The sequence below is a fragment of the Betta splendens genome, chromosome 10, assembly GCF_900634795.4.
Source record: "Betta splendens chromosome 10, fBetSpl5.4, whole genome shotgun sequence".
NCBI classification, from domain to species: Eukaryota; Metazoa; Chordata; class Actinopteri; order Anabantiformes; family Osphronemidae; genus Betta; species Betta splendens.
The window spans coordinates 10,394,814-10,406,988 of NC_040890.2; the positions used below are offsets into that span (position 1 = coordinate 10,394,814).

Here is a 12,175-nt window from a genome sequence, read left to right on the forward strand (position 1 = left end):
TATAAAAACAAATTTCCTGCATTTGTTTCTTTAAGTGGTCGCTCAAGACTCTTATGTGGCCCGTATGTTCTTCCTGTGGCGAAAGATTGTGCAGGTAGCGTCAGGCTTCCTGTCGGATTTATTATAGCCTTAAAATCTAAACGCAGCCCTGAGGGGCGTAGGCCCCGGTCGGTTACCGCGGCGACGCCTCCTCCGGGCGGTGAGCGGCAGCTCATCCGTGCTACTGAACCTGGGTGAGAGGTCGAAGCAGTACCATTACATTTATAGCGACGTATAGGATTGACACAACACTGTGTATTTCATCTGCTTAACATGTGTTTATAGACATATGACGAAGAACTGAGGAGAAAATAAAAGCACCACACGTCGGGGCCCCCTGCTGTGACCATGTCCTCTCAATTATACAAATACAATATCATCTGCTCAGAGTCTGTTAATGAGCCCTTATCTGATGGAAAGTGATCTGAACACACAGTCAGGGGTCTGACCTCCACACACACACACACACAAATACACACACACACTTTAGATGCCGACTGAAGGAGTCGGAGCCTTTTGCAAAGTGAAGCAGCAGAGCCTCACAGACACACACTCGAACTACTGGGGCAGGAGTGTTGTGAAAGTACCAGGAGGCCTTGTTATGGACCGACCATCCAACCGGCAACGCATCATATCCAAATATAAATATATAAATACCCCAAACATCACTTTAAGTTGTCGGGCGCTGACTGCACAGTCTTCAGTGACAGAGCTGCCATTTATTTAGAGCTTTGGCCCGAATGTTGGCTGACTTTGTGCCTCCAGCCGCTATCAGAGCTGCTGAATGCACTTGAAATGCAAATTGCAGAGATGACAATGCCCCCCCCCCAAAACACACAGCAACCACATGGTTCTAATTAGCCGAGGCACCGTAAAGGTGTTGTGTAAGTAATGAATGTGCGCATACGCTGGTGTGCGTCTGCTGAGTGAACCGGCACGTGTTAATTGCAAACACCTGAAGCTCGTGAGCTGCACTCACACCGTTGGGCTCCAACAACTCCTGCTCACGGCCGCATCCACGCCGATGCGTCACCGTGGCAACGAGACGAGAAAGCCCCCCCGACGGAGTCGTGGGGTCAAATGGTGCCACTCCAGGAGAGACTGAACCAGGAGGCCTCTCCTTAATAAGAAACCTTCAGTCCTGAGCGTCAAACACAAACCCAGCTTCGCGTTTCCCAGTGCAGCTGCAGAACTGCTGCCCTCTGTTGGGCCCCGGCCTCCGTGCACGCTGAAAGCTGAGCACCCTGATGCCCAGAGCGCGGCTTTGATGGCACCAGCGGCGCTCGCGCTATGCGGCGGTGTCTCTCACACACGTACAGGCAGAAATACCTCGGCCTGTGATCGTGGTGGTGATAGGTTCAAGTTTCTGGTGGCTGGAGTCGGTGCTAAAGGGAAGAGGGGGGTCTCTCCTTACAGAGTCCTGTTGAGAGAGGTGCCTCTGTCGGCCCCTCAAAGGCTGGAGGAGAAGCTCACACACACACACACACACACACACACACACACACACACACACACACACACACACACACACACACACACACACACACACACACACGCGCGGTCACACGGGTCCACGACACACGCGATGCCCTCTCACAAGGACACGGGTGGGATGATGCACGCGCGTATGGGCTCCGACTCCACATGAAGACTCGTACGGCTTCTGAAGCACAGGGCGACAGATCAAACATCCCTCGCTCCAAGTTTATCAGCTCCAGTTAAGAGAAAACAAACTCTGTGGCGCTACGCTAACAGGCAGTTGAGCAATCTAATTGCCGAGCAAAACACACGTCCACAGGCATCTAGTTGCATCAGAGCCACATTGACAAAATAGGCTTTTGTTTGACCAGAAAACAAGGCATCATATTTAAAAGAAGCCAGAAAGTGAAAAGAGAGAACTCTGAATAGCTGTGGGGAGACGGGACTTCAGCGCCAAACCCAGTTTATTACACAGCCATGCAGCGACACCGATAGGGAAACGCAACATCTGTTACAACAATACAATCTAATGGAGCAATTACTTTGCAATGAACAAGTAGGACATTCCAAGTTACTCGCAATCAGGCACATCTGATTATATTTCTATTGAGTCAAAGCGAAGACAAGCACTCTGACTCCCTACAGTGAGACTACAGTATAGCTCTGACTCTGCTGAATCCAAGCCAAACAACAAAGACTCGCACCCACTCCGCTGAGCAGACAGAGGCAGCGAGCTATCTTGGCACAGCCGACGTCAGACAACAGAATGCGTTGACGGCGGGCCAGAAAGCGTGAACGCTTTCACCTGTTGTTTGTTGTCTCAGGGCGATTTACGCGCAGACACAGAGGAAATGAAGAGAGGAACGGAGGGTGAGGGAGGAGGAGCAGGGGAGGGAAACTCACCCAAACCAAAGCCTTCACTGCTTGATTTAATAATGCATTTTGAGAATTAAGCACACACGCGCGCACACACACACGCACACACACACGCACACACACACACACACACGCACACACACCGAGCTCCGATGGTAATTCTGTCGCACATCGCACCAAATATCATGACAGCAAATTCACCGCGTATAAAACAAACCCCAGCTCTTTTGCATTCACATAACTGACGACTTTGGTGAAACCCGATGAGGATCACACACTGTTCTCCACCCCGGGAAATATGGCAGGCCCTGTAACCAACACCACAACCCAAACGTGGCCAGTCTTGGCACGCGGCCGCTCCGTCGACTAAAGCGAGCGTCCCCCGCTGACAGAGCGCCGGGGGCTGGAGCGACCCCACTGCCCCTCCGCTCAGGGCCCTAATCCCCCACGCAGACACAGACACATGCACGCGCGCGGTGGAGCAGGAGGCATCGCACACCAGCAGTCAGCTTTTACAAGCAGTCGGTCGGGCTGAGGCCGTCCGCGACTGGAGGGCTTGATGTTTAATGCCTGTGTTGCTGAGTGTGTGTGTTTTCATGTGGACGTTAGTTGAACGCGATACCTGCAGGACAGGAGCACTCTGACACAACATCCCTCGCCGTCCGCATTTTCGGCATCAGCCCAGTCACTGTCTGGAAACACAAAGGCAACCAGTCAAAGACAGAAAACCCCAGTTATCAGCTACCGGATATCATTAAGTCACTTGTCCCTAATTGGAATGAGATTTGAATCTCAAATCTAGCAGTAACCTATGTATTATTTCAACCACATCCATGTTTGTCTCCACCAATGTTATAAAATAACAGGTTTTGTCTATGAGCGGTGGTTATGTCACCCTATAAAGAGCTTTAACTGCAGACTAATTGGCCATCTGCAGGCATGGCCGGTGCTCAAGGACATGCAGTTCAGAGGGGAATCATTAGGGCACAATTACGTTAAGCGCTGAGTCTGTGCGCTTGCAACATGTGTCCATTACGCACAATTTACGCACATGCAAAAAAATTGTATGCTTTACCTAAACCACTGTGTTTATGAATAGAATATAATGACATGAAATAAATAATATGTACCTCTTTCACGAGCTGCCCTACTGAAGTTCTCAGCTCGGGAATTAGGGTCCCATCCTCGTTCAGACAAGCCGTGTGCGGCGGGTGGAAGACGGACGCTTTGCCCATTTCCATCTGAAGTCGGTTCTCCAGCTGGAAGGTCCTGAAGCTCATGAGGAGGCACACGGTGATGGAGCTCATGGACATGAGCAGGCACAGCGCGATGGGGAAGCCCGGCGCCCACCGGTGGACGGCGGGCTTCGGGCTGCACTGACACACCGGCTTCCTCTCCCCGACGCTGTCACGGGCAGTATCCATGCTGAAATCCTGCTCCGACGTCTTGGTGGGAATAAAAGGACCAGGTTAACGTAGTCGGTGTAGCCGTGCGACAACTAATCGGGCTGTGCGGATGGAGCGCGCGGTGTTAAATTAGTCTTAAATTAGTTGCGCAGCAGCCGCAAATGAGCGCGATCCCGAAAAAAAGCGGAGAGGACGGGAGCTGGGATGGGGAGAGGCACTTTTTCCACTCACAGGTCGTTGCTTCCGGTTGAGGAGTATCCTACACAGATGCGCAGCGGCAACTACCAGCGCGCTCCAATTGTTTGCGTCCCTTAACGCCGCACGCTGAAGTGGCGGAGATGCGCCCGCCCTGCGGACCACGTGTGAGGCTGCGGAGTGACAGCGGTGAGTGAAGCTGAGGGTTTGGCTTCTGATGCCGCTCAGGAAGTTCGGCCTCTCCTGGTTCCCTAATCCAGTGTCGTCCAGCAAGCGACTACTTTGGGTTCGAAGTTGTGGCGCAGCATATTTCCAGCCATCTTCTTTTACAAATAATAAATAATCCACCCATCAAGATGGGAATCAGAAATTCGTAATCCGTGGTGTTCTCCAAACTGAGAAGACTGGTTCCCTCGAACTTCTGATAATTTATATTACATTTTTTAAACATTTTCTCCAACTTAAATGATATTGGTTTGAGATTGTAACAGTTAAATGCACCATATTTAATTATTTTTGCAAAATGATATCAGAGTACAAAGCAGTGGTACTACACCTAAATAGACCGATGTTTTATTTACCATGTCCTAGAGTGACAAATGAGCAGTACTGACATTTACTGCCACCCTGTGGTTGGACACAGCTAGTGCAGCGTGATTCAACACCGCTGGTGTGAATACGTCTATGGAATAAAACTCAATTCTGTTGTCTATTGGTTTATTGAGAAAATGTACACGGTATGGCAAAGATTACATAGCTAATGGAAAAACAAATGTTACAACAAATTCTATGTACAAGTATTTTCTGCCAGTGAAATGTTTCCACATGTACAAGACTGCATAAATTACTGTGAAGACTCTTGATCAGTAAAGCATTTCTCAATTTGTCACCATCCTCACAATGCAAGAATAGAACATGAATAGAAAAGACTAAATAAAACAAATCAGTTTCATCAGTATACATTTTTTAAACTACTGTTTAAATTACAATAGCAAATAAATAGAAACCTAAGGGAGTGACTCATTACATCGAAACATTCCACAGATGAGTAGGATGGCTTACGGAGCAGACAAAGCAGAGCAGTGGACTGATACAGTCATTTAAACTACAACTCTCCTGGAGAGGCAGCAGAGGGTGAACCACCACGATGAGGGTCGCAGTGACGAAGGGATCCATGGTCAGGACTCAGGTCAGAAGTTCAGCCCTTCAGTCTTTCTTGCTGCCACTGCTGCTGCTGCTGCTGCTTCTGCTACTACTTTTGCTGCTGCTTCTACTACCTTTACTGACGCTCTTGTAATAGCAAGCGAAGAATGGGTGTCTGAGAGCCTGCTCCAGACTGAGACGCTTAGCGGGGTTATACTCCATCATCTTCTGTATCAGATCAAACAGCCTCAGGTGGTCTTCACTCTTTGACACCATGTAATTCTGATAGGCAATAAAAAGGACATTTGTTGATTAATAAAGTCCATATTTGAGGATGCCTCCATGTTGAATGACCAAATTTATACAGCAACACAAAAATGGAAGAAATTTCTGTCTTTAATTCTCTTACCTTCAGGGGTTTGCAGTGTTTTCTTACATATCTCCCAGATGAGCTGTGTGCATCCCAGTCTAATTTGCATCGATGAACATACCTTCGTTTCCTATACAACAATTATAATTCAATGGGCTGATCATACCAACTGTGTTAAATATATCAAATAATTCTAGATTAAGATATACAATATAATGGTTTAGGTGTATTAGTATGTCCAAGGTGCCCTTACTTGGTTTTCTGTAGGAGGTCTGTGGGAATGGGGCCCAGGACTCTCTCCATCATAGCAAGGTGCTCTTTACTGTCATGTGTCTTAAAGGAGAGTAAAAGGTAATAAATGCTATGACAAGTGTTATGAGTATTAAGAGGGACAGTATGATCTACACCACCACCTACCTGGAAAAGTGTAGTGCCAAGGTAGTACTCAATGAGTATACAGCCGATACTCCAGACATCACAGGAATGGTCCCAGCCCAGATCTGTTAGAGGCAAGTGAATTAATAACAAGTAATAGAATATGTTGATAGTTCCACCACAGTAAGGTCCCACTTACCTAAAATGACTTCAGGAGCACGGTAGTGACGTGTCGACACTACTGAGGTGTGGTGCTCATGTTCGTATGTGGCGTTGCCAAAGTCCACAATTTTCACATCTGGATTCCTCAATGTTCTTTCATCTTGTTTCTAATGAAAGAACGAACATTGCTCACATCTCTTGATTTTGAATGCTTCTACTACTTTAACAAAATATACCATAATGATACGTACCATGGCAGGATTGTACTCCAAATCATATTCTGAATTAATGAAGAGAATATTCTCAGGCTTCAGGTCTGTGTGAGTCAGCTTGTTTTTATGCAGAACTGAAAAACAGTATCACATTTTAAATTAAGAAGATATTTTCAAAACATCCTCCAGTGACACTGCACGCGTCTAATATATACTTACATTGAACAGCTCGAATTATCTGGTATGCCATGTGCCTGATGTGTTCAATAGGAAAAGGCTGGAAATTGTTCTCCTTCAGAAAATCATAAGTACTGAGGCCAAGCAGCTCAAAAGCAATACAAATGTGGCCGTGGTAATCAAACCAGTCCAGCATTTGTACACAAGCACTGAAGTGAGAAAAAGACACAACAACTAAGTAAGTTTCCTGTGCGGCAGATTATTATTAAGTATATGACAAGTACAAGCTGAGGCAGCTTTGGTAACAAAAGGTATAATGAACTTACTATCGCATGTCTGAGTCGAGGGAGCCGAGCTGCTTAAGCACCTGTACCTCAGACATAGCTGCATCACGGTAGCGATCTATGTTTTTTATGATCTTCAGAGCCACTCGAGCTCCATCACTGTAAACACACAATACACATGTTATCATTTAATGAGGCATTAAGAATATAAAAATATTTTTTATACAAGTAAAACTTTACTTGTGTAACACTTCAACATTTTACTTACTTTGAATGATCAATGCATTCAACAACCTTCCCAAAGGCACCCTCTCCTAGAGTACACACAATCTCATCTACAGAAAATAGAAAGTTGAAGTTAGCAGCACAACATTGAAAAAGTAAATCACATCCTTGTTTGTTCACTGCCTGATGTTACTTGGCTCAATTTAGCTACACTACTATAAAAAAACTGCACAACACTGATATATAACTCAATGCTAAATATTTTACAAACACATAAAATTAAGACTATTTGCCCAAATACATGAGAATCTATATTAATGTTTGGAAATAAAAACCAGACAAGAGAGTGAGAGAGACAAAGTGTGAACAACAGTAGAAAAAAAAGGTATATGTTCTATACATCTCGCTCTCAGCATGTCTCCACTGTGATAGATGAGGTGACCCTCGCCATCATCCTCAAAACTCCTGGATCTTTTCCTGCTCCTGCGGTGATGGCTCCTCCTCTGCACCGGAACCGCAGCAATCCGCCATCACATCAATAACCCATCAGTCAGCCAGCCAGCCAGCACCAGGCCACCACAACGCGACATCGTCATTCATTCAACCAGGCCAAGGGGGGGAGGTGTAGGGGTGGATAGATTCGGCCCGTTCAGTAACCGCCAGGCGAATGGACGGAAGGACGGAGCAGCAAATTCAAATTCAGCCCCGTCAGAGAAATTGGGCGCCAGCCACCACATAGTGTGTATTACAGAAGAAAAACATGGCAACAAGATTTTCAGATGAGAGACTTTCTCACAGTAGTACAGAAAAAACTGAACTTGTTTGATGACAGTTGTTCTATATTTACTTCTTTGTAACTCTTTACTATCATGTCCCATAACTTCCCACAAAATTTCAGCACAAATACTGGGTACACTGTTTTCGTGCAAATCTATAAAACAGTCACCTGAACCCCAAAGTCTTATACTTGACATTACAAAAAAATCATGCTTAACAATGAGGAATAGGACACACAGATATAGAAAGACAAAGAAAGGTGTTAAGCATTGGCTAAACACCCATTTGATTTGTTGCTATTGAAAGGTGAGAGAGGAAAAAAAAGTGTGACAGGTGTTCTCGTACCGATGAGGACCTGTGCCGCAAGTGGCTACGCATGTGTTTTCCATCTCTGTGTCTGCGGCTGCTTCGCCGGCTTCGACCACTACGTCCTGATGACTTGCTGTAATGGTGCCAATCATGGTCTCTTTCTTTACAGGTGCCGTCACGACTGTCATCCTCACAGGTCATGTCCAAACTATGGTCGCGGGTTTGTCCTTCCCGTGGGTCCAGCCTCTGGTTCAAACTGCGGTTCTCCAGATAGTGCCTGCAGTCAAACAAAACACACAGATTAGAAACAAGAACTAGATTGAGTAGGTCAGATCAGGAATAGCCTGATCAAGTCAAGCCTCAAAAAGAAGGCTGGTGCTAATGGTCCGCCTATTGCCTGACACCTTATCTCCTGAGCCTTTTATGTAACATTTGTAATTAGCAACCTGCTGATTTAACATCCACCAAATGCATCATCTTGTTCAATGACGATGCATTACAGAAAGTGTTATATTAACAGACTAGCAGCTTGCAAGATGCGTAGAAGGACACAATTCATATTTAATGTTTATACAGCTGTCCATTTGGCAATCCAAATAATGTGCCTCTAAAAACCTATGCCCCTTGACATACAGCCATATTGGCAGGGTTGATGTATGAGGCAGAGAGTTGCTGAAACCTTTTCAGCACAGCCTGATGAAGCGTAATACAATATGTGATTTTACGCCTGCCTATCTTGGTATGCCAGAACTTAACCTACTTGGTACCATTTGACAGTACAAATTGCGGCAACATAAAACTTTAAAAACACTTGTTCTTTCAAAAAAAAGTCTGTGTTCTGAACCGAGGTTGTTTTATGGGTCTTGTGATTAAAAATCCTAGTATTTTCTGAATAAGGCTGAGCTTGCACAAAATAATCCCATTTTTTTCCCCCGAGCACACCCACCCAGTGACGTTTGACCCCAAGAGTCTAAAAAAAGACTAAAACTGCTAGCGCCTTAGCACCATGGTGGTGTCAGTTATCTCCAAGAAGAAGTCTGCCTCTCTACAAAATTAAAATAGATATGAAAACACCTAATGTAACCCCATGGGCTACAATCTATTTCCAAGAAACAAAATAAATGCAATAGATAAAAAGTGCACATAACTACTATAAAAAATTAAACTGCAAATTAAATCATTTTTAAAGGACCAAATGGTTAAATAAAAGCATTTATGTTGTTCTCCAATGTGAATGCATGCATCTCTGAACCTGACTATATTTAAATTATTGTTAGTTGCATAACTGTCACCACTAATGAAATCTTTGAAATGATGGAGTTGTTTTTATTATTTTTTGTTTGAAATTCTGTACTTAAAACGCCATAATAATGGCCATTGCAATGCATTGTGGGTAATAGAATGTACCGGTGGAACAAATACTGGTCGCTGTACTGTGAGAGACAAGATACAACGTTAGTCTCGCAAAACCAAAAAAAATGGCGACTCAACAACGGCAGGCTGAATAAAAATAAGACGGAATAATAATACGGAAAGACATTTACCCGTCATACATGTTGTGGTGACGTTGAACTCTCCTGGACCGGTTCTCTCGCTCGCTGCTGTGCGACTCCCTCTTCCTGCGTTTGCGACACTCCATCCTCTCCTCCCAGCTGTACTCGTCGAGCCACACACCGGGGGAGCGCATTCGCTTCGAGTGGCGCATCTAAAAGACGGGAAAAAAAATAGTCTGGCGTCATCGTAAACGTTAAATCGCGTACACCCCGACCTCTGGTACCTGCTGCGGCGCTTTGCGCCGATTTCTACCTGCTCTCGCTGCAAAGTTAAACGACGTGTTGACAGCGGTTACATAAGGCACGATGGCGTCAGGCCTGTTTACCAACCACTACTGGGTAAAACACCCATCGTTGCATTTCTATGGGCGAAATTTCCATTTAAATACGTTATACTGGTCGGATGATTGATTTAATTTGGTCAAATGCATTTAGATGAAACATAAAAAAATCCGTCGGTCAAAAATAAACCAACTATCTTGGGTTCAACTAAAGGCCCGTTGGGCCCAGCCACCAGGCAAACGTTACCACCCAGTCAACATACACATTACAGAAGCCTTAGGAAAAGGTAGCACGGTTAGACTAAAATTACCTATTTTACAAGAAATGCACACGTTACAATGCGAAACGGCCTGGTTTTCCAGATAATAATGTGCGATATGCGACTCGTTGTTTCCCAACGAGCCACAACTAAAAGGCAGGCATCGGTCGCGATTGCGTAATCGAAATAAAAAACGAAAATTACGAAAATATACCAAACTGCAAACCGTAAAAAAATCGTTTAGGCTGTCACTTTAAGATTCAGGCTTACCTTTTTGGAATAATTATCAGGTTTGAACGGATCGATTATGTGAAAAATATGAACAAATACACTGAAAGCAAAACCTCTGTCCGTCTTGTCGTCTCCAAAGATGGCGACCTACCCTAAATCCGATAGAATGTTCTCCAGCAAATTCCATGACGCAACACTAAATAACCACGCCCACGCTTTTTAAATTGGGATTTTACTGTCTTCGCCTCTGTCTTGCAGGTTCCAGGACCCAGCCTTCTCCAGCTTGAAGCGTAAATGCCGGCGAACACATGTTGTTCCCGCTGCAGATTTAATACAGAGTATCCCCTCGCCATTAGTAGTGAGGATTTTTTGGTATCATATCGTCGACCCAATCAAAGGTTGTTACACTAAGCAAGTTGAATGAATGAAAATCAAAATCAATTTCCAACAAACCTCCCTCACCTCAACATTTTAAAGAAAACCTTTGTATATAATGTCATGTCAGCAAATGTTTAAATAATTATTTTTTAACGAAGTTCAAGGTGCTTTTTAACAACAGACGTGTAACACACCCCTGCCTGACAGTCGTAAGGAGGGCATAATAACCCTGTGAAGCATGTGCTTTGAATTGTGGGAAGGACATGTCTGCGCCCTGTCCATTTTACCTAAATGTGACATTCAATTTGTCCGATTTATGAACAGAACCTAAAACAGTGGACTATCTCGCATTGAAAATAACTTTTGAAGATGTCGGAAAACATTCGGAAGGATAGCGTCTCGGGAAAGGCGCTCAGCAGAGCGGTGATCAGTGAAATGTTATTGGAGAATTTCGACAGACTGCCTGACATTGACAAGAAGCTCTTCGCGTATGGAGGCTTTTATTTGGCGGGAAACGCCGGTATCGCCGGGCTGATAGCCAACAGCTTCTATCGCAGAGTCTTGAACGTGTCTCAGGCGCGGATCACCTCCAGCCTGCCGATGGCCGCGCTGCCTTTTCTGACAACAGTTGCGCTGTATACCGCAACGGTGTCCAGCCCCCTTTTGGCCGGAGACCTCAACTGTCCTACGTGCGTGCTGATGCGGGGTGCCCTTGTTGGCGTGGTCGGTGGCGCCGTGTACCCCATCCTCCTGGCCTTACCCATGAACGTAGGCCTCGCATCCAGGTACAGCACAGCCCCGATGCCGGAGAAGGGCAACATGCTCCGGTACTGGGTGGACATCTCCAGACCGGTCCTGAGGAAGATGAGGGCGGTGTTTCTGCTGCAGGCCCTTTTCGGCACCTACTTGAGCAGGAGGCACTTTGAAACCTACACCAAACTCGCTGAGATAACATTTGGCCCAGGAGAAGAGCACGTTGAAGACTGAACTTCAAAATAAACACGTTTGTATTGATTATGCCTGGATTATGTTTGAGATTTTTCCAGAGTTACAAAGATATATGTGTCTAAACAGCTGGTATGTAAAATCTGACTCCAAAATTCTGTTTTTCTTTGAAAGTCTGGTTCTTTTAGGGATGTGCGTCACACCGCTAGATGGCAGTGTTGTCTGCTTATGTATTTGTCGAATTCTAACTCCCGTCTAATTATGCGCGTAGTATTAAATGCAGACTGCCTAAATGTATATTTAAAATAGAAATGTACATAAAAGTAATGCAGTCGAACCCAGCATAAACAGACTCAACAGCAGGCATTTGTTTAAGCATGGTCTACCTTTATTAAAGGGGTTTTAAGAACCAGTTGCATGTTGAAAGTATGTGTCGGGTCTCAATAACCATAGAAAGCTCTGAATGCACTCAACATCTTAACTGCTGATAAATGCGTT

At 45.2% G+C, this 12,175-nt stretch overlaps 3 protein-coding genes across 5 annotated transcripts in view; 1 reads left to right on the forward strand and 2 right to left on the reverse strand.

Moving 5' to 3' along the window:
• col23a1a (collagen type XXIII alpha 1 chain a) overlaps positions 1-4,236 on the reverse strand; it is an 82,417-nt gene extending 78,181 nt beyond the window's left edge. Inside the window, exons 1-2 of the mRNA XM_029164885.3 lie at positions 3,525-4,236; positions 3,017-3,086 (exon numbers count right to left, since the gene is read on the reverse strand). Coding sequence (XP_029020718.1) covers positions 3,017-3,086; positions 3,525-3,818 — 364 coding nt within the window. The 5' untranslated portion in view covers positions 3,819-4,236. The remainder of the gene's footprint in view (positions 1-3,016; positions 3,087-3,524) is intronic.
• A 459-nt stretch (positions 4,237-4,695) lies between these two features.
• On the reverse strand, positions 4,696-10,550 carry clk4a (CDC-like kinase 4a). 3 transcript variants are annotated; one of them, XM_029164718.3, is made up of 13 exons: positions 10,394-10,550; positions 9,583-9,734; positions 8,066-8,306; positions 7,344-7,446; positions 6,987-7,053; positions 6,761-6,877; positions 6,477-6,643; positions 6,297-6,391; positions 6,083-6,212; positions 5,926-6,008; positions 5,762-5,841; positions 5,548-5,638; positions 4,696-5,420 (listed from the first exon to the last, which is right to left on the reverse strand). In XM_029164718.3, exons 2-13 carry the CDS (start codon positions 9,732-9,734, stop codon positions 5,202-5,204), a joined length of 1,545 nt encoding a protein of 514 aa, XP_029020551.1. In that variant the 5' UTR covers positions 10,394-10,550; the 3' UTR covers positions 4,696-5,201. The 3 variants fall into 3 exon arrangements, with proteins under 3 accessions (XP_029020551.1, XP_029020550.1, XP_040928680.1); XM_029164717.3 differs by having other exon boundaries at positions 9,574-9,734; XM_041072746.2 differs by lacking the exons at positions 7,344-7,446; positions 9,583-9,734; positions 10,394-10,550 and having other exon boundaries at positions 8,066-8,206.
• Positions 10,551-10,959: 409 nt separating this feature from the next.
• Positions 10,960-12,090, forward strand: tmem126a (transmembrane protein 126A). Its single transcript, XM_029164722.3, has one exon. It carries the CDS (start codon positions 11,102-11,104, stop codon positions 11,717-11,719), a length of 618 nt encoding a protein of 205 aa, XP_029020555.1. The 5' UTR covers positions 10,960-11,101; the 3' UTR covers positions 11,720-12,090.
• The last annotated feature ends 85 nt before the right edge of the window (positions 12,091-12,175 follow it).

Coding starts and splice junctions, on each gene's coding strand:
- clk4a (XM_029164717.3), bottom strand. CDS start 9,734: ATGCGCCACTCGAAGCGAATGCGCTCCCCCGGTGTGTGGCTCGACGAG. Junction 6,878..6,986: donor GAATGCATTGATCATTCAAA/GTAAGTAAAATG, acceptor GTGTGTTTACAG/TGATGGAGCTCGAGTGGCTC. Junction 6,009..6,082: donor TGCTCCTGAAGTCATTTTAG/GTAAGTGGGACC, acceptor TGCCTCTAACAG/ATCTGGGCTGGGACCATTCC.
- tmem126a (XM_029164722.3), top strand. CDS start 11,102: ATGTCGGAAAACATTCGGAAGGATAGCGTCTCGGGAAAGGCGCTCAGC.